Below are 23,036 nucleotides of genomic sequence, written 5' to 3' on the forward strand. Positions count from 1 at the left end.
ATCCAGAGACAAGGACTGGTACAGATTAATACCTTTTCTCTGACAGTGCAGTGGGAAAGATGGAATAAATGCATATCATTTACTATATGAAAAAGGTTTGGTTAAAAATTTCCACAGAAAGAGTAAATTGTGTGCAGCCTATCCTATTGCCTCTATAGCTGTAGTTTATAGATAGTTTAGTTTAATTAATTATCTCTGGTTCGAGTTTATAGATTTGTCATAAAATGTGTGTCCTATAATTTAGCTGGATGAGAGAAAATAAATGCACATGGATTGCAAGTGTTCTTCTTGCAAATGTTCTCACTTCACACTTCCAGGATGTAAGTGCAAATAATTAATGTTTTTTTTTAACACACACTTGGATTCAGACGATTTCCCGAATATTCGCCACATTAAGTGTTATTCCATTTAAATCAAACATACAATGTTATGGGGGAAAAAATCCCCGGATGTAACCCTTCCATTTTTCACTTAATTAGTATTCAAGTATTAGTGGCCTGTGAGCCCGAGTTTAGCTCTCATGGCCCTCTAATCCTTCTCTTCTCCTTCTCCTTCTCCTCTCCATTCATCACAAATCCCGCTCACATCCTTCCTCAATGAGAAACTCAAATTGTCTTTTTTTCCTATAGGGAGAAAATAATAAATGAGCAGGAGAAAAATATGCGCATTATGCAAAAAAAAAAAAAAAAGCCTACATGTTTTGTGGAAATAAACAGGTAGATTTTACCTGAATGACTGGAAAACATGAGTGGAGTTTAGATTTTAGATGCGGAAGTGAAAGGTTTGCTCCCAGGGGGTTTAGGCTGTGAAGTGTAACTTGGACTTTGAATAATGTGTTTTAATTTGTACGTGTTGCGTTTTGTTTTCAGTGGATAGTTTTTATTTAAAGAGGTCCTGATCTGTCCATCAACCCCCTAAACACTTCACCAGTAACAAATCCGGAATAAGCTGAGAGTTTCTTTCTTTTTTTGAAACTTATTGAAAACCTCTTTTCAGGAAACTACGCAACTAACTTTCTTCTTAATTTAAAAAAAAAAATCGAATAGGACCACCTTTAGTTTGTACAAGGTGTCACGTGACATGTTTGTTTGCGCTTTAAAATAATGAGCTGAAATTATGGGCTAAATTCACACACCGTAAATCCTTTGACCCTGCTCCAGCTGTTTCATAACCCACACATCCTTTACTCAATCCTTCATGTCAAATACATGTACAGCAAAATCACTGAGGCTAGGAAAGAAATCATAAAAAAATCTATGCATCATCAAAAACAAAATCAAAACTAAAACAACAGCAAAAACAGATTTTCATTAATACAATTTGAACAACTAAGTAATTTGTTATTCCTACATTATGTTTATCCTGAACGTGAAATTGTCAAGAAACTCAGTAAGTAAAAATCTTTTTTCTTTTTTCCTTTTTTTTTTTTTTTTGTAAAATACAGTATGGGTAATCTGATAGCTTAACAATTACAAATTACATGAAATAAATCATTTCATTGTTAAGACAAAATGTATTTGCAACTGTAGCCTACAGATTATTATATTTTGACAATAACATACAAACAATTAAATAATAATAATAATAATAATAATAATAATAATAATAATGTTTCAGACAGGTCAGTACAATATTTGTATATCTCCTATAGACTACACTGGACTCTAAAACTTATAATATTTTCACAATATGTTCACATTGTTGCGGTTTCATTTTCCAATTTGCGTTTTATTTACTGATTGATTATTTATGTATTGTTCTACCTGCCCTGAGCTCACAGTGCGGTTTGGCTCAGGACACTGGAGTGGCTAGTGGATGCAAAGACCAAATTAACACCAGAATAAGAGCAACAGCTGAGAAATTTATTCGTTTCATCCCAACGCAAAAAAAAAACTTTGCTTTTCTATTTGCAATAATAATAATAATAATAATAATAATAATAATAATCAAGTGAAAAATGAATCAACGAGCTATTTACAGTTTGTTCAGACCTATCACTTTTTTTCGCTCTATCATATTTGCACAATTTACAAGAATGAAAAATACACCGACCAAAAAAAAAAAAAGAAAAGAAAAAAGAAAGAATAAATACACAGGCTCAGTCACGTGTTTACAAACCAAACAATTGCGGGTTTTGGACAAATAAAATAAGCTTTAAAATATAGTAGGTGTTTTCACTCTGACTTGTTCCCCGGAGTGTCCTGCGTATTAAAACCTGTAGTTCACAGATAATAATCATTAAAAATATTTCAAACTCTTAAGTATTCACAAGATGATCTAGTGTAAAGGCTGGTATCCCTTTCGCCTTTCTTTTCACATATTGGCCTAAAGCTATAATCTGAAATGTAGGCAAACCGGAGAAAAGACTTCTGATCTGACAGTACCGGTGAAGCAAGGCTTAAATAATAACCACCTTTAAATTTACAAGAAAACATTCTGTACAAAAAGCAGGTATGTATAATCTAAAAAGAGGTAAATATTTGGTTACTTGTTTGTGAATAAATGGGGTTCAGTTTTATGAGTTTGCTTCTTTCTTTAAATGTGCGTCAGCGGGACGGTTCCGTTAATGGCAGCTGCGGTGCTCTGATAGTGCTGCGGGAGCGCGTGCAGTCTGCTCTGAACAGCCGCGTCTCCAGCCTCCGCCGCCGGTAAGTACATGCTGATCATCTCGCGCAGGTCACCGGGACAGGGCGCGCGGGACGCGGCGCTGAGAGGAGGGCTCGCGCTCGGCTCGGGTTTCACGAGCGAGCCGAGCGCGCCGACGCCTCCCGCCGCCGCCGAGACGGAGCTCTGGTGCTGCGTGTACGACATGGCGGCGTAGGTCGACGGCGAGGCGCTCACGTAGCTCGGAGAGTTCGACATGGGGCTGTACTGCAGCGCGCTCATGTCGTAGCGGTGCACGGACTGCGCGCTGGCGGCGTGCTGATGGTGCGGGTGGTGGTGTCCATGGTGATGCGGGTGGTGTCCGTGATGGTGAGCGGCCCCAGCGCTTGCGTGCTGCCCGTAGGCTAACTGCGCCTCCTGCATCATGGCTGCGGCAGCGGCTGCTGTGTACGCGCCGTTTGCCCAGCCGTTCACGTGTGCGTAACTCGCCGCCCCTGCGCCGCCGCCGTGACCCGCGGGACTCTCTAACCTCTGCGCTGTGCTCATCCCCAGAGTCACACCGCCACCGCCGGCAGAGCCTGCGAGCAGCCCGCCGGCCAGGGAGTATTTGTCCTTTTTAAGCAGCGTTTTGGTCTTTCTGCGTGGCCGGTACTTGTAATCCGGGTGCTCCTTCATGTGCATGGCGCGCAGGCGCTTCGCCTCGTCAATGAAAGGCCGCTTCTCCGCCTCGGACATGACCTTCCACTCGGCCCCGAGCCTCTTGCTGATCTCCGAGTTGTGCATTTTGGGGTTCTCCTGTGCCATCTTCCGCCGCTGCCCGCGGGACCACACCATGAACGCGTTCATGGGGCGCTTGACGCGCTCCTGGCTCAGTTTCCCCGCAGCATTTTGGCCCGTGTGCCCCGCACTCGTGTTCGTTTGGGGTGCCGGGGAATGCAAGTCCGTCTCCATCATCATGCTATACATTCACCTGGCTTTAACTTTCGCACTCAACACGCGAGAAACATTCACTCTTGGAGCCAAGCCGCGGCGTCCCTGTCCTGACCGCTGGCACGCACGCGGAGAAGAAAAGGTTCCCACAGAACAAGGAAACAGGTATACAATCCAAAACGATACAAGTCGCTATTTTCTTTACCTTTCTTTTCAGCTTTTGATTTGCTCATCCGGTGCAGTGAAAAGCCTGTGAGCTACTTTGGGCGACGCGGGAGAAAAGTTAGTAGCAGAGCGGCCATATGATGCGCTTTGACAGCCGCTAAATGAGAGCGAAGCGACCAATCAGGTTCGAGCTGAGGACTGATTTGCATGGCGCGCGGTCACGTGACCGGAGCTCAGCTTCCACTCTCCAGCGCTCTGAAGGTAAACAGTGTCCTACAAAGCCACGCTGCCATGCGCGTGTTGGACAAATTACATTCAACTGATAAAGAAATAATATCCAAAAACCCCTAGAGTAGGACTAACCCCCTGCCCTCTTGAGACACAAACTATGATGCTGTATGCTTTGTAATTTCTCCTTACTATTTACTAGCAACTATAGTAACTAATTAAACAGTAGTTTGGGATTTTAGATGTAATTCCTCAGGGTCTATGTATGAGGATTTTCTCTGAATATATACACAAGCAGAGAATATATACACAAGCAGTTAGAGGGAAAGTGGCGTCCCAACGAGCAGATCATGTTTAAATAGGTCCAGGAGGCAAATTAAAATTATAACAGTGAATGCAACATGTAGGAGAGTCATAGAAGAGTGCTTTTAATTGAACATTGTAGGATTTGTTGTTGTTGTTGTTGTTGTTGTGTATTGAAAGCATTTAGATCTAAATCTCGGACAGCCAATATCCCCCTTAGATCAAACTGAAACACTTAAATCTCCATTTTAATATTTTGATATAAAGCATATTCTTGGTGGTTTTGTTTTATTTATTGATCTAAAGTGTTTAAAGAAAATTAATAGTCAAATAGTCAATTATAACAACAACAACAACAACAATAATAATAATAATAATAATAATAATAATAATAATTATTATTATTATTATTATTCTTATTATTATTATTATCATTTTATTTTTATTTATTTATTTATTTATTGAATCATTTTTAAAGGTATTGTGTAACGTTGTGGTTATGGAAAAGAAAATTCTTTCCTCATCTAGCTTAAAGGTCTCCAGCCAAAAATAAAACGTGCATAAATAAATACCCCCGGCTATTTTGAGCTTTTTGACACTGTATGTGATCAGATATGTGCTCGCCCAGCTTCGGGGTTTCTCCCACAGCTCGCTGCTTTTGTTTCGAGCTGCTTTAAAACCCGTGAAAGACTCTTTTCAGTAAATTGGTGCCACAGGTGCTTCCCTGTTGTGTCAGTTGCTAAGAAACAGGTGACTGACGCCCAGCGCACGTGCCACATCAGACCACTTTGTCCACAAGTGGCTTTAGGGCATGATGGAAGCTAAAAAGGGTTTTCTGAAACTGAAACACAAAAATGAACGCTGTTACCCCCATGATAATAACAAGTGCGTGTTGTATTAACTAGTGCATCGCAAATCATTTTCTAAATCATTTTATAAATGTCTTTTTATGTCCTTAAGCTAAACAGCACAATCTGATAGTTAATAGAGAAGCCTAATGAATGCACAGCTTGCTGAAGATGAAGGACGGGCTCTGTTTTAGATGCAATAAATGGGATAAAATGAGAATGGTTTACACTAAATTGGATAAAATGAAAGCACATCAAACTCTATTTTAAAGCATCGCATCCCATTCTTGATGCAGTCAGACAGCCCTCAGCCATGTAGGAGACTGCTCCAAAAGAAAATCCAGCTTGTAGTTATCTGTCGAAATAAATAATATCTTTTTAATCCGATTCAGTAATTCTTCAGTGTCTTTTTTCCCTCGAGTGTCAAAGTTATATGCCAACTGTCTCACAGAAAGCTAGAGGAGATTATTTATTTATTTAATTATTTATTTATTTATTTATGACGACAAAAACAATAATATTTATTATTGTTTTTGTTGTTATAAATAAAATGTTCTAAATAATACCCTTCTTCTTTTTATTATTATTATTATTATTATTATTATTGTTGTTGTTGTTGTTGTTGTGGATGATGATGAAGATGATGATGAAGAAGGTTGTAATGGTTGTTGTAGTTTGTTGGCTTGATTTATTATACTTCATTTTATTAAAATATAGCGTAATTTATTATTATGTTGGATTTTATTGTTTTAATCTTCCTTACCAATACCTATGGAGTGTATTAAAACGTTTTTTTTTTTTTTTTTTTTACAAAAAAAGTTAGTATAGTTTCAGTTTAATAGTGAACACTACTGGGATTAAAATTATTATTATTATTATTATTATTATTATTATTATTATTATTATTATTATTATTATTATTATTATTATTATTATTTTACTACGCTACAAAAATGCAGATAAAATGGTAAATGTGTCGTAAAAGTAAAAAAAAAAATACCTACATAGGATACAAGGAATATATAAATTCCCATGTTAACCCATTCGACTGTATGTGAGTTAACTCTTTCATCTGTAATGATATGGTTATTATAATAACCAAATATATACATTATTACATGTATATCTGTGCCTGGGTTCAGCGACCTGACAGCTGGAGCATGAAGGAGTCACACACATCACTCAGATTTTACACCAGACCTGCTCAGAATATCTCAATTAATTAGTTAAAGCAAAAAAAATAAAAAATAAAAATAAAAAATATATCTCTCTCAAGTCAGTGGAACAGAGTTAACAACTTAATCATCACACTCATCACTGCAAGAAGAATAGACATAGCCATTATGCAATTAGACGTTATTGGTGGAATTGCACTATTGCTTTGACAATGCTCACAGTATTCCAGCTGGCCAGTAGAGCTAATAAAACACGATAATAAACAATGTGTGTGGCAGTGGAAGTAAACAACAAACAGAAACAAAGGCGACTACAAGGCCATTGTCTTCATATCACATACTCAGAGTAAATCCCATGCAGAGTACCTCTCATTTCCTTCAGGAGAGATTATTCAATAAATCTGCCTGTGACTCTATATAACACGTCTTTGTAGCTAATTAAAGTGGCATTAATTAACGTTAGATTTTATTGTATAAGTTACTGACAGTAGTAAGTGGTTTATCAATAATTATAATTGATTATAATATAAAGTAAAATCATGCAACATTTTTAATAATAATAATAATAATAATAATAATAATAATAATTGTTATTATTAATTTATTTTTAAGTCATTAATGTTAATCCATATTGAAATCCAGCACACGATTAATTGAAAACATTCACTTATAAGCAAAGCTTCAGTAAGATGGGAACTATGTGCACTGAGATGAGAGTGAAATGTGTGTGAGACAAGAGTGAGACATGATGGAGATAAGAGTGAGGTGAGTAAGATGAGAGAGATAAGCGTGAGACAGAATGGACATAATAGTAAGATAAGAGTGAGGTTAAAAGGAGATGAGATAGAGATGAGAGTAAGATGAAAGTGAGATGAAAGTGAGATGAGAGTGAGACAGGATGGAGATAAGAGTGAGACAGTATACAGATGAGAGTGAGATGAGAGTGAGATAGGAATGAGATGAGAGTGAGATAGGAATGAGATGAGAGTGAGATTGAAGTGAGGTGAGAGTGAGATGAAAGTGAGAGAGGATGGAGATGAAAGTTAGACAGGATGTAGGTGAAAGTGAGATGAGAGTGGCATGAGAATGAGGTGAAAGTGAGATGAGATTGAGACAGGATGGACATGAAGGTGACATGGGAGGAGATGAGAGTGAGATGAGAGTGAGACAGGATGGAGATGAGAGTGAGACAGAATGGCCATGAAGGTGATATGGGAGGAGATGAGAGTGAGATGAGAGTGAGACAGGATGGAGATGAGAGTGAGACAGGATGGACCTGAAGGTGATATGGGAGGAGATGAGAGTGAGATGAGAGTGAGACAGGATGGAGATGAGAGTGAGACAGGATGGACCTGAAGGTGATATGGGAGGAGATGAGAGTGAGATGAGAGTGAGACAGGATGGAGATGAGAGTGAGACAGAATGGACATGAAGGTGACATGGGAGGAGATGAGAGTGAGATGAGAGTGAGACAGGATGGAGATGAGAGTGAGACAGGATGGAGAAGGGACTACAGGCGCTATACAGTCTGCATGGACAGAGAAGTGGTTTCTCTTGAACCTGGGAGCGCGAGCACCTGACAGATGTTGACCGTGTGAAAGCGCGCGCTGCAGCTCTTCAGCCTGTTTTAAAGCGTAATTGGGCGCGTGGGGGGAGGAGAGAGAGAGAGAGAGAGAGAGAGAGGGAGAGAGAGAGAGAGAAAGAAAGAGGGGGGGGGGTGGAAGGGCGCCGAGGGCCAAACTTCCATTTTACGCCCATTTTCCAGTCGCACGCTTATTTTCGGCGTCATTTTCATGTCGTTCACCGACACGCTGAGTACCGAGCAGGAGGAAAATGAGGCGTGAAACCAGGAGGAGAGAGGGGGGCTGCGGGATAACAGTCTCTCATCTACCACCGCGGCTAAATCAGCAGTCAGACAAGCGGAAACGGAGAGTCACAACTCTGCCTGGAGCGCGTCATTCTCACCTCCAGCACCGTGACCGCAGGAGCCTCAGCGCGCTACGAGCAGAGAAACACTCACTAATGCGGCTTAATGTGGACCATCCTCCTGGTTCTGGGGAGGGGGAAGAAGGTTCCTGGAAGATTTTTAGGCATTCATTAACAGAACCCTAAAGTGCATGCAGGAAACAGAGGAAAAAGTTCTTAAAATACAAAAAAAAAAAAAAAAAAAAAAAAAATTCAACTCCCAAAGGCTTTTAGTGGATTCTTCATATTTTATAATGTACTTATAATGTTTTGGTCTTGATATAAACACATGCATGTACAATATAGATTTACATGTAACAATTCAATACATTTCTGAATCTGAATCCAACCAGAGTAGTGAGAATATTAATATATAATATGAATAAACATTATTAATACTGGTATTACATCCATAATGAAACTGCTGAAAAACCTCTGAGCAGGATACAGGATGGAATAATCTTCTATACAATCACATATTTGAAATAAAGTGCCTTTTTTTCTCAATCAAAATTCATTGTCAGATTACTGTGTATTTATATCATAATAATGCTTTAATGTGTGTTTGAGTGAGAATGCAGTGTATGAGTTTTGCTGCACAGTCAGGGAAAAAATATTTTACAGACTTACTCATTTGCCATATTTAGAATAATATTCTTCAATACACAATGTAACTATAACCTCAAATGCACAAAAATATATTTTGAACAATGTCTTAATGGGCACATCAGTGACAATCCTGTGCACTTTAGACTCCCTCTTTAGTAACTTTTTATTTAACAGAATTTATTGAGCAGAATTGCTGATCTTTCAGTCAGAACCACTGTCACTGAATGACCTGTCTTCCTATCATCATTATATCTTTTCCACCATTTTCAATCTGAAACACTCAGGGAATTATACTATGAGAGGCCCCTTGCAATTTATCTGCAAATAAACCTACTCAGCAGTATATAGTACGTAATTAAGCACATGAATGGACAACAAATTCAACTCACAGCTAGGCAGTTAACCAAACTTATACAAGTGCACAAGATACATATCATTAGCATGCAGTGTGGTGTTGTTTCCAACCATAGACAAAGATATAAACAACATAGAACAGCTATGTTATAATATCATAGTAGACAAATTATCTCAAAATCACAATGGAGTGTCTTAATGAGCAAAATCAGGTGGGCATCAATGGGTTAAAGGAAAAGGTTTTCATTTAACCCATTGATTGTTTTTTTTCTAGTGCCATATTAATTCTGTTTAAGCCTCTAGTGTTGCTTTACATATTCAAACTTAAGGCTCATTATCCAGTGCCTATATTAAAGCAATACAACAAATTAAAATCAGCAATGTTTTCTTTAAGCTCGGGTAAAATAGGCAGATGTTTAGCCTGAATGAAACTATACAAAGATGATTTCGCAAAATTTTCTTGTAATTTTTATGTTATGTTTTCTTTTTTTTTCTTTCGTCTCAGTTACCTGTGGTCTTTACTTGGTAGGCCTTAAAAAAGCCTTTACTGAAATGATAATACTAATTAATAATTAAATGATAATTAAATGATAATACTGAAATGCATTTTTTTAAAGGGTGTTATGTGTTTGTTAGTGAGGAGGAATAAAAATATCAAAAATAAATTCCCGTAAACAGATTTCATTACAGGCAAAAGAGATGTGTAGGACAAGCTTGTCCTCTCATTTATGGGGAAAAAATCACTACACAAAGCAATATTAAATAGTAAATATTAAGTGTGAAATCTTAAGTGTGAGGTCATTTGATATAAATATCCATCAAATGCCTCTTCCCTTTTCTCCACAGCATGAGTCTAAACTTTGATTTGTCTTAAAACTGCAAATTTTTAGTCCCTTTTGCTTCTCTTGCAAACAGACAGAACAACAGACAGATGGACAGACAGACAGATACAGACAGACAGACAGACAGACACACACATGCACACACACTTCTATTTCCCAGCCAAATTAGCATTAGAAGCTCATCAGAAGATCAAAGGCCTCACAGATAAACACACACAAATGCACACACATACACTTAAACATGTGCTCACACATACACACACATAAACACACACCAGGATGTGTTCGCAGCGTGTTTCCACCTGCCTGCGCTCCTATCCCTGCTGTTAGCTTGGGAATCTCTAAGCCCACAGGCCTCTCCTACCCAACCAGCAAGCAGAGTCAGCTTCACAGGATCAGCTGAAGCTTCTAGAAACAACACATTAGTGCACTACGGGGGTTAACACTATCAAAGGCATTTTTCTCTCTCGCAGGCGATTCGCGTAAGCTTCCTGTCACAGCAGCTGTCAGGTCTACTGCATGAGTCCTGATTTGACAAGGCTTATGGATGCTGCCATAGCTGTGACCTAGCCAATGTCTCTCAGTACAGTCATGATGTTTGATGCAAGCATGGAAGTGAAAGGCGAGGTGACGTAGCTGATGGAAGAGAATGTATTTCCTTTCATGGTGTATACATGAGGGTTTGATGAATGCTTTAAATCCTTACATCTCAGTATCTTCAAGGTTACGAGTGACAGAAACTTTATTTGAAGAGACAGCAAGTGTTCTGAAGAATAGACAGCAAAATGGATTAGTATAACCTTCAAATCTAAAAGTGCAGTGGAACACTGCATGAGAGTAAATAAATGAGTAGCAGAGAACTCAATTCGCTGTAAGCTTTATTCAGTGCTGAGGATGGTGACAGCTAAACAACCTGTTGATGCCTTGGTATGCTATGATTATTGAGACAACCAAGTCAAAATTCCTGATCCTAGCCATCACCATCAGTTTGCCTCTATTGTCATTTTTTTCTTTTTCTTTTTTTTTTTGGTTATTCTTCTTTTCTTTTTAATTGGTGTTGGTTTGACAATAAGACAAAAAAAACATGGTCTCTTTGCAAAATTTAACAATTCACATGGCAAATGTTAAGGTTAAGATTCTCACCACTTCATTCGTTTGTGACCTAATGATCAAAATCCAACCACATTGCCTTCAAATTCATACAAATTTGTCATAAGATGAGGTTAAAATAATAATAATAATAATAATAATACTACTACTAATAATAATAATAATAATAAGCTTGTTAGCCATGGTGGCAATGTCTATACTTTCCATTAATAATCCAAAAAAGGTGCCTAGTAATTGTTCTTTAGAGTGATGCCATAGAAGAACCATTTGTTTTAGTTTCCTGAAGAACCTTTTAAACTGATGGATCTTTGACTGTTTTTTGTTGGTGCCACAGATAACTAAAATATGTTCCCATTTTAAATGTAACAATTATGGTGGAAAATAATTATTCAGTTTATTGTGGCAACAATAAAAATAGTAGTTCTTCAGGGAACCAAAAATGGTTCTTAATGAACCTATAAATGGTTCCACTCTAAAGAACCATTTCTAACATGTTTACACATCACTAATCATTATGATGGCTAATGAGTACTGACCCAACACATGGGAGTCCACTGTATTCATTCTCAACAAGAAAATATTTTCTATACTACACCTTTAATAAAAAGAATCTTAGTGTATCCTGGATTTCCAATTTCAAACCTAACATGGTGACGGTTTGTAATTCGTTACAATTTGCACTGCTCAGTTCATAGGCTCACCTCATTAAGGTTAGGGTTAGAGACAGGTTACATCTGCATGTATATGAAGAATCTATTGAATCTATTCACATTGTCCTCATTAGAATTTGTATGGTTTTATAAAAAGAAAATCAGCTTCAGAAAATTCCTTATTATTACACAAATAATCACCTAAGTATATAGGCATGTATAATACCTTAATAAGTGCTAAACGCTCATATTAAGCAGCTATTGGAAGAACATGATCTGTATTTAGAGTGTATGCTTTCCATCATCATGTGTTTACTAAGAAACTTCTGAACACCATATGGAATCAAGACTTCCCTCTTTGTTCAAAACAAGAGAGCAACCTCTTCAGCCCGCATACCCCCCACACCCCCCCCCCCCCCCCCCCCCAAAAAAAATATCAACACATAACGGATAAATAAAATTGTTTCCTTTGTCAGTTAATCATTACACCATTTCTGATTGATACCTAATGACCAGGATGGGATTTTGGCAGCTTGTGAGACCACTTACTCAGAACAGTTCTGTTAATGGTCCCAACAGCCTTATTGTATTCAACTACATCTGCCTTCTGGAAACACATCTATAATTAGTCCCTGTGTCACCCATTAGGAGGCTAATGGACTTTGGCTCTAATGAGCATTAGACAAGGCATAGGCCCTAGCTCAGGTCTTAATGTAGGGGTCTAGTAACCCTGGGACAGAAGATGGACTGGGAAAGAAAAAACAGCTTTTTGCAGTAAATCCTCTGCACAATGGTTATTATGTAGTATGAGAAAGGAAGGGATCATTGGTCAACCACTTTGTAGCTCATATTGGTAACCTAATTCAGATGTTAATCAGGCTACCGGCTTGTGCTTGTGAGTGTGTGTGTGTTAGAAAGCAAAAAAAGGACTGATCAGAAGCCTTCCTTGACATGCCCCACTGAGCGAAATTCTCACTTCCAGTTCTTTGCCAGTTAATAAATGAGAAGCGAACAAATGGAACAGGAACCGTGTTGCTCTCTATCGAGACTCTTGCCTATAACCAGGGGTCGTCAACTGGTAGTACTCCAGCAGATCTAAATGAGCAGAGCTAGTCAATCTATCAAAACTGGCCGTAGTTTTGATCCTCTGTTGTGGCTTATCCAATCATATTTATGTAAATGATTTAGCTGAAAGGAGCTCATGGAGAAAGGAAAGAGTTGATAACAGGATGTTTAAATGGAACAAATGGAATTAACTATACTATATGACCAAAAGTATGTGGATGCCTGACCATTACAGCTATATGTGGGCTATCTCCAAACTTTTGCCACAAGGTTGGAGGCACACAATTGTATAAGATGTCTTTGTATGTTGTAGCATTACAATTACCCTTTACTGGAACTAAGAGGACCAAACCTGTTCCAGCATGCAATGCCCTTCTGCACAAAGAGAGGTCCATGAAGACAAGATTGGAGCGGAAGAACTTGAGTGTCCTGCATAGATCCCTGACCTCAAGCCCACTGAACAACTTTGGGATGAATTTGCATGCCAACAGTACACCAGACCTCCTCGCCCAACATCAGTGCCTGACCTCACTAATGCTCTTGTGGTTGAATGGGCAAATCCCCACAGCCACGCTCCAACATCTAGTGGAAACCTTCCCAGAAGAGTGGAGGTTATTATAACAGCAAAGGTGGACAACATTTGGAATGGGATATTCAATAAGCATATATTGGTGTTATGGTCAGCAATATAGTCTAGGTGTTTATTCTATGTTTCAAGTTCAAGACAGATATTTGTTCAGAGTCTGTGAGACTAGTTAAAAGTGGCACCGCTTGAAACAAAACATAATTACTTAATGTACTTAAGCATAAACATTTTTGCACCACAATACACCAGCCAGCTCTCCCCTATCAAGCTGCCAATCCAGGAAGGTGAAGGCTAACAAGGGCTTCCTCTAAGACATATGAAGCCAGTCAACCGCATCTTTTCAAACTGCTGCTCATGCTGTGTCAGAGGGTGCGATCTCATACCGCATACATGAACCCACAGATACCCACGATTGGCTAGTGTCTCTATGATTGACAGGGGACAAAGAGTATGCCATCCCTCCACCCAGAGAGTTGATCTTATTTATAGACATTAATCATTAATGGCTAAGCACTAAAGGGCAATTGTTGTCACTACTCAGTCAGGTTCATCGCTTATTGAGACCTTTTTAAGCAAGAAATTGTGGACCTTCACAAATTTTAGTAACCATACAACCATAACCAAAGCTGATCTGCAGTAACTTTTTCTCACTCCTTCTCCCAACAGCAGCTCTCCTCAGATCAGCAGCTCTCGACTTCTCGACTATTATCGCTTATAATCTTATAATCCTTATAATCCGTCTACAAGGGTCGGCCGTCCTCCTCCAAATAACCATAATCTCATTACACCTCCTATGAAAGTTTCATATTTATCTACTGATTTCAAATAAAAGTAATAAGTCTTCTCACCCACCCCCCTTTCTGATCTCTGCCACCAAAAACCCTAATCATATTTCGCCCCTATCTGAAAGCAATCAGTAATTGTGTGTGCAGCAGCAGAATGAAGCACAGCGGCAATAACGGCCAGCAACAGCGAAAGCCGCCAGTGCAGCTGGGCTAATTAAATTAAAAATGGCGCTAGCCCTGGTGCTATAGGCACTTCGCATTCATAAGTATTCCAAAAAGGGGGGTTATATTGTAATGGATGTTGAGGTGTTTGATGTTGAAGAGTTTTGATAGTGGGTTGCTGTGGGATTAATGTAGAGATGGCTGGTAGCAGTGGGCTGAAGAAAACCCTTAATGAGTAGTGGTGGCTAGTCAATAGGGGCAAGTATATCAACTGTTTAACAAATGCTAGACTTCCTAAAGTCCTCATTCATAACTCCTCACATTTTAAATTCTGTTGAAATACTAATGATCTCTTTTAAGTGACCAAAGATTTTTTTTAAAAATAAAATTAGCAATTTGACAGATATAAGCTGATGTTCTATCGTTTTGCCCTAGTGGCCAAAATAGAGGCCCGACAGAGTCGCAGCAGAAGACAGGACAGTTAATGACAGTGTTGTCAGTGTTCCAGTATTTACATTAAATTGGGCTAGATTAAAAATACTCTGTGGCTGTCAAGATCTTGTTTTGTAGCAAATAATCTGAATTAAATATAATAAAGTTCCACAAATAAAGACAACATATAAGATCTTGTTTTATAGCAGATAATCTCATTAAATGTTATAAATGTCCACAAATAAAGGCAAAGTGTAAGCGCAGTGTGTCAGTGATGTGCATGACTGTTTCTATTGTAAGATGTATTGCAAAGATTGGGAACGGGAAAGGGGGATTATGGAGTGGAAAATGTCCGTGCCCAAACACACCTGTTGTATTGAAAACAGTTGAACAAATGTATGTCTAAAACCTCTCAAAACAAGCTTCTAGGCTTTATGCTGTATGACTGTATTTTGTTGATAATCAACAGCCTACTACAGGATTACTTTAAAAATGTCAACTTGTCATCCTGCCCCACCAAAATCTATGGTACAAGCCATTGCTGATCATAACCATGCTAGGTATGTAATAAGTTATGTAATTTTCTCAATTAAATTTCTAAATCATCCTCCCTTGTCTATTTTCATATATTCATTTCCCCCAATATAAAGGGGAAAACAACTACACGGTGTGAACTAGAAATGAAAAGAGCTGACTGTCAAATGCCATATGGCCAGCGGCGATGTGGAGTCTGACTGTTTGTGGTGTCTAAAGCCGCTAATCTTGTTTTTGCCCTGTTCTGACAGCGCTGCAAATTAGCGTTGACATGCTAACAACACATATGAAACGCTCTTTAGCCCCCAAAGTCAAGCCACACTGACTCATGATGACCTCAGCGCTCTCTCTTTCTCACTCTCTCTCACTCTCCCTGGGGCCACATTAGCCATCAATGACATCCTCCCTCTCTCCTCCCTCTCTCCTCCCTCACTCTCCTCTTCTCTCCTCCACCAGGAGACTACCCCAGGCCCCTACTTTTTTCCTTTTGAGGATAAAGGGCAAGGGAGAAGGGGAGCCTGCCGGGGCTGAGAGTGAGGCCTCTCAGCTGGGTGGCCCTCCTTCAAACCCTTCCTCTTCTTCCTCCAGTCTCCAAGCACCATAAATGAGGTCATCCAGTCCATTTCCTTTTCAGACCGACAACCAGCTGCATTCAAAGTCTTAGCCCACCATACCTGGCCTTTCCTTTTCAGTCGCTTCACACACACATACACATCTCTCGCCTGTTCTCATCCCTCATTAATGCTTGAATAAGGTGCCTCGGCTGGCTGTTAAGATGTTTTTCACCACACACCAGAGAAAGGAGGGAAAGAAAGTAGTAAACAGGAATGGAAAGATGCACAGTATGAGAGAATGACTAACTGCTTCAGACTTCATTATAAAAATAAGAGCAAGAAATTACTCTTATTATACAATACAACTGTGCACAAATTCGAACAATCAAGCAATGTGGCTGTATTTCATTATCATGATGATGTAAGAATGGATTTGAATGCTAGCCCTGCCCTCTTAACCTTCATAACTTTTTCAACTAATTCTACAGTCATGCAAATTGTTACAAATTTGCCATGTTGCTAAATTCACTCATTTCAAAAGTGAATAACTGATATGATGCAAAGTATAAATAAAAGCCGCTCTTACGGTTTATGCTACGAATTTAAACCTCTCAAACCTCACAAAAAGATACTTTATTTAAATGCATTTCCAAACAAATTGACTTCAAATGATGAAACAAGGATTTTTCGAGTAAGCTGATGAATTTTGCTAAAATGATTGATTTGGAAACCTCTTTTACTTCATACTCTTGTTGCCTTAAAATTTAGGTTTCAAACATAAAACACCAACAAAACACCAAAATTATAGCCAAGAGTCAATCCTGATATAAGTGCAAGCTTTGATACACTGCTATTAAAAATATTAATGCATACACATAACATATATAAGCGTGACATGCTGAAATTCCATAATGGAATTGTGTAAAATGGAGTTAACTTCAAATGTGAGTCATACAAGATTCATATAACAAGAAAATAAATCTGCAAGGCCAACATCAACGAGAACTAATCATTCAAGTTTACTCTCTCAAGTCCCTTAGAATTCAGTCATTTTGCTAATCTGATTTCGTCTGCTGTGGTGGCCGCCTCCTTCCTCCCCACCCCCACCCCCCCTTGACATTTCTGGAACTTTCTGATGCTTTCCCCTCCCTCTGTGCATCCTCCTTCTAACAAACTGCTTTCTCTCCTCAGAAGAGGTCTTCAGGTGTCTGCTACTAGCCCGGTGCCGTGCGACCCACCTCAGAGAAACTTCAAGACCCCTCTGCTTCTGGAGGTGGGGCTGTAGGGGAGAGAGAGAGAGAGTAGAAGAAAAAGACGCAGAAAGATCGTTCGTTCGTCTGCTTCCCTCTCCACAGGAAGATGATGGATCAGAGGGGGGCATCTCTCTCTTCTGCCTCTCTCAGCTCCTCCAGTGCACAAACCTCTTCATACCTTCCTCGTCTTCGGCTTTGCCTTCGATCCACGCCAGAGTTCTGAGCTGCACAGGATAGATGAAGTTCCATCCAGAAAGACGCATCCTTACTCGCTCTCTCCGGAGCTCTAACCTGATCCCGCCCAGACCCCAGTCTCTTTAGGCAATGGAGTGGTTTATTTAATTTTCCACTATAATGGCGAACTCTCTGAATGAAGAGCTGGTGGTGAAAAAAAAATGAGGTGAGAGAGAGATGGAGAGAATGCGAGGCAGCATTGATCAACAAAAGAAAAGAGAGTGTGAGGCAAGCGAGAAAAAAGAAAAGAGTGAGCCTAGAGAAACAAAAGCTAAAAGCTACCACTATTTTGATTCACCCAGTACCTCCCGCCTCCCCTATTTTTTTTTTTTTTTAAATTACATCCAAAGTGTGATATCTATTGTGGTGGGAAATGACAGCGAACAATGTAAGCAGGGTCTTGGCAATTTTCACTGGGGCTTATTCACGCAGGGCCAACTGCTGCTGTACATTCAAGCTCACGAAACGCTTCGATAAAAGGCACATCGGAGGGGGACGATGGGCGCTCATTGTGAGGGACAGTGTAAACAAAAAGGCAGTGCAGAACAGGCCTGGATCGAGTGAGGGGATTTAAAAAAAGAGCCATGCTTTATTCTCATCCGGATGGGTGTTTTTGGAGGGTGAGCGTATGTTGGTTTTGCCTGACCGTGGCCCGGCCCTCTGTGATCACGCCAGCGTCAGACTGGGAGGCCCAGCCGGAGTATTTAACCCGATGAAAGTGTGGTTTCAGAGAGAGAGAAACAGAGAGGATCGTGAGAGAATATGGGGCACCATTTTGTTTCTTCACCAAGGCCAAAACTGGAATTTATTCCATGGTTTATTTTAAGCAAATAAACTTTTGTTCATGTGGAAGGAGTAGATTATACTCCATATATCTGCTCCATTTTTTTTTTTTTTTTTGCACCATTCCTCTCATACAGAATGCTTTCCCAGACTGAGCTGGGTCTATTCAAGCAACTCCAATCACATACACACACACACACACACACACACACAGCTCTACAAGACTGCTGTGTGTCCCATTCATACACAGACTCCACCTGGGAGACACGCTCAGTGTTTGCACAAGATTATATTCCCCATGGGCAACCATTACACCCCCCCCACACACACACACCCTACACACACAAACACACACACAGCAGTAGCAGCCAAGCCACTATTGCATCCTCCTAAACAAACAAGCCCAATGCACAGAGAGAAGCAGACATATCATTATAGCACATAATAGAGTCGGGCTCAGACATCAAAAGTCTGTCTGCTGAGAATGTCAGTCAAAACCGATTATACAAGAGTTACATATTTACACAAACACCCAACTCTTTTTTTTTAATCAAGATTAAGAGCCAGTAAGATACCTGAGGCTATATCAAAATGCAATAAAGTCAGACTAGCAAGACTAATGAACTATATTCCATTTCCATTTGGCAGGTATCCTTACCCAGAGCAACTTACAGCAAAAACCTCATCAAAGTCCTCATTCTAGTACAAATAGATCAGGGTCTTTAATTACTATGAAGCTAAAACCCTGTAAGAAAGATTAGTACTGAGTTGGTACAGCAACAAAAACAGTAATCAGTTATATTCCTAAATTGCATTGTGTAAAATAAAATATGAAAAGAAAAGTAAACATTAGCATTAATAACTTGTGAAATGTCATCAAACCACTACAAAGCTGACTGCTATTAATTCCAAGCTTGCAGTTGTTCCAATAAAAAAACTGATGAGTTCAAATTCTTGGATTTTCCCCAAACTGCTTTGTAAATGACAAATTTTTAGTAGAGGTCATGGCTAATTCTATGAAAATTCAAAGCTTATGACTCCAATGATTTGTTTCTTGAGAATGATGAGGTATTTTTCTTTTTTTTAAGAATCTGATTAGGAGTCTAATAAAACTGAATCAGGAACTGATGTGCTACTGTATCGAATGATTTTAAAAAAAAAGGCAATTACTTTGTAGCTGTCGTAAAATGTACATTTTTATACAGTGGATATATATATAGATATAAAAAGTTTTAAAAAGTTCCACTATGAAATTAGAATTTTAAATTGTAAATCATCTATAATGTCATCATAATGTCCTGAATTTTAGTTTTATTAGATTTTTTTTATTGCAGAAGCAATAAGACAATTCACAAAATTAGAATCACAGAATTAAAAGAGTGCAATCCTTCGTGATTTGTTTTCCAGCTAATTAGTTGTTGTCTCATTTATAATGTTATGATAGATGGAAATAAATAAATATATAAATAAATAAAATTGTAAATCATCCAATAATGTCCTATATCCAAAATTAGAATTTTATTTTTTATTTTATTTTTTAATTGCAGAAGCAATAAGATAATTTTGCTCTTCTACAATATTTTTCTCCCCACAACTCTGAGTTGTTTCTGGTGATTAAACAAGCAATCAAACAATCACCATAATCATGTGGTTTCCATTGTACAAGCCTTGAACCAGCAACACCACCACCTGATGGAAGGCCAGTCGTCAAAGAAAACCCAGGATGTTTTTCTGATTACGTATGCAGTTCTTTGCCAGTCTTTATTAGGCTTTAGTGGTTCCATGTCCAGCATACAATGAGGGGAACAAAACCAGGCCATGTGACACAGTGCTGTCACAGCAAAGCGGGAGAGACACCCAGCATGCAACAGAAGAGACAGCTCAGCTCAGAAACAAGCAGAAATATGGGGAACATCAGACCTCTAAAATGTAAAACAGCTCTCAAAGCCCTAGAACCTCTTGTTTATTAAATCTAAGAATTTTTTTTTTAAATGTGCCCCTATTACTAAAGCATGGTTTTAAAATTATATCATTATTTAGCATAGCTTTTTTTGAAGTATAGTGAAACTTACTTTATCACCACAAAAAATTCCAAATTTATGTCAAATATGCTGTGTCAGAATTTCAGTAAGGACAATACAATTACATTCCAAGTTCAGTTACTATGACTTACTAAATATCAGGCATTCAAAAAAATTTTATTTAAAAAAAAAAGCCCTATTTTCATAAGCCCTATTTGGACAGGATTAGATTTCATGGGGACCCGGGGTAATTCCACCATTTTCTGGTGTAACTCTGTCATTTTATTTCCAGAGTGGGATTAGATCCTCCACTGAGAGAATTACAGACTCGCCAACTGTTTTTGGACTCGTCTGTGATAGTCTGATCATTTTACTCTCATCCGGATCCACACGTCAGTGATTTTACAGGCAGGTGCTTTCTTTTGCATTGGATAATGTTTTTGCAATGCTGCTCCTCTCCATATTTACTCACTTAGTACATATATCTACATGAAACACTTCTGACATCACAAAATTAGAAGAATGCGATCTTATTTTATTTATTATATTCTGTTTTGATTATGTATCATTGTTGCACTGTGGGATGAGGCACTAAGGAAAAACATTTCACTACATTACATCACATGTATGTAATATGTATGTGACAAATAAGAACCTTGAACCTTGAACCTTATACAGCCAAATAAATAAATAAATAAATAAAACTGCAAATCATCTAATAATGTCCTATATTCAAACTGCTAATTCATATAAAACCATATTACAGAGACTCGAATCCTATCCAGTTTTTGACTGTAAGTGCTTACTTTCAGCGATATTATAAACAAGCTGCAGCCTAAAACCAGTTCACCATTTGTTTACCGCTAGTTAAATAAGGCTAGCAAATTAGGTTAATTGAATTGAATTTGAATTAAATCATATGAGATATCTAATTGTAGCCTAGAAATGGCAAAATAAAGAGTTAATAAATATATCCGCAAAGACTACAAGCATACTTGGAAGTCTTGTAGTAGCTAGCTGTGTTAGCTAGGATGTAGCCTAGCTCGCTAATGTTAGCTATAGAGACTATAAAATTTTAATGTGTCATTTTTATGGTGAAGTTCCATCTTCTTCATGTCAGAGTCATTTTACTTACATTTTTTAAAATAGATTTTTTTAATACGATTTTTGCTATAGTATATGAAATTCGCACATCGTAAAATTATTCTTTGGTTGTGTGTTAAGATTGGTGCGTAATGTGACTCATCAGTGTTACATTAAATCTCACAGTGTGAGCATTGCTACAATACCTGTCTAAAATCACCAGGACGGCAAAGGATTTTGTGAAGTTTACAGGATAGCTACAGATAGCCTACAGAAGTGGCAATGGCATAATGTAAATGAAACATGCTAATGAACAGGAAAAAATGTCCTTATTACTTCGAGCTCACTTTTTATGCAGCTCCATTTTCTGCCAGTCTAGATCACACTGACTGATTACGTAAGCAGGACTTTATAATTTTCTTTCACTGCAGGTCTATAATTAGAGGATCTTCACTGTATCATCTCACGTTATCACAGAGCCTCTTATACAGTCTAAAACCAGCTTTAGTTTGAAGCAAAAAGTTAATGGCACAAAGGGAAATGAAATGCAAACCTATCTGGCTCTTATGTGACCATGGCAACAGCTTGCTACAGATTTGAATTCATTTTTGAATCTACTACTATTTACTCCATTAACGTAAAACTTGAGAGTTTGATATCTGGATGCATTTATCATTTTCTTTGATCACGTAAAGTTATCAATCTGTCTAAGTGGTGTGAATGAGCCCCTGTTTGAGTCCTAACAGGAGGTATATGAAAGAGAAAGCATCTGACCCAATAATATTCAGGGTCCCTGGACAGAAATATGTAACACGACCAAGGTCTTGCCATACATTAATAATGCACCTTTTGATTTCCTAAGGGGCTCCCAGTTCTACTCGAATGGCTTCTCGCTCACCAAGGGGTTAAAATGAGGTTAGTGAAGTGGGCAAAGTGGCAGAAGTGCGACAGGTGGAGGATATCAGCAGTGTATCGTATGATTCTGTAGTGCTCACCAGTGCATTGCCGGGGTCTTTAGATTTGGACAAGGCTGACTGGCCAGATATAAATCGCCCAGTGTTTGTTAACTTCAACATATGTTATGCTACAAAGCAGTTTTTGCAGGAACCTTCTGGAGAATATACTAATCTCCTGTTTCTTCACACTCTCGAAGTCTCGAAGTCTGTCCAGCATTTGAGTTCCAACAAGACGCCGGTCAAGTGGTTGGTCAATGACACAGAGCATTCATGGGCCTCCAAATGGTTCTGTATAATGAATACAGCATCATACTCTCTCTCTCTCTCTCTCTCTCTCTCTCTCTCTCTTGCAAACACACACAAAGAAACCCAGTTCAGAAGCTCAAGGAGAATTTTTCAACCCTGTTATTTTATTTTATTTATTTTTTATAAAAATGAAGGTTTTCATATCAACTTGTTGATAGAGAATTGGCAGACAACACACACAAACACCCAGACTGAACCTGAACTACCATGGCAAATTTCAGAATTTTCCAGAAATGTGTACTCTATACAGCATTCAAAAATCAATCCTGATATCCTGATTTGTTTTGTTGACAAGAATCATCTAGGTATAAATGTAGATACAACCTATGACTGAATTTTTTTATGTTTTTTCCCCTCATTAGATTACTCTGGAAAAAAAAACTAAAACCAATTTGAGAATTAATAAATGAATTACGTAATTAATAATAATAATAATAATAATAATAATAATAATTCATTATGACTTGGCAAGCATTGATCTCCTGCTATTCAGAAAAAA

At 38.5% G+C, this 23,036-nt stretch overlaps 1 protein-coding gene and 1 long non-coding RNA gene across 2 annotated transcripts in view; both read right to left on the reverse strand.

Moving 5' to 3' along the window:
* Window positions 1-23,036, reverse strand: part of LOC117596123 (uncharacterized) — a 120,582-nt gene that overhangs the window by 18,285 nt on the left and 79,261 nt on the right. The window lies entirely within an intron of this gene.
* On the reverse strand, window positions 1,530-4,552 carry sox1b (SRY-box transcription factor 1b). Its single transcript, XM_026931732.3, has one exon. It carries the CDS (start codon window positions 3,568-3,570, stop codon window positions 2,536-2,538), a length of 1,035 nt encoding a protein of 344 aa, XP_026787533.1. The 5' UTR covers window positions 3,571-4,552; the 3' UTR covers window positions 1,530-2,535.

Source organism: Pangasianodon hypophthalmus, chromosome 26, assembly GCF_027358585.1.
Source record: "Pangasianodon hypophthalmus isolate fPanHyp1 chromosome 26, fPanHyp1.pri, whole genome shotgun sequence".
Classification (NCBI taxonomy): Eukaryota; Metazoa; Chordata; class Actinopteri; order Siluriformes; family Pangasiidae; genus Pangasianodon; species Pangasianodon hypophthalmus.

What these genes read in the sequence shown, in the direction of transcription:
- sox1b (XM_026931732.3), bottom strand. Translation starts at nt 3,570, where the DNA reads ATGTATAGCATGATGATGGAGACGGACTTGCATTCCCCGGCACCCCAA.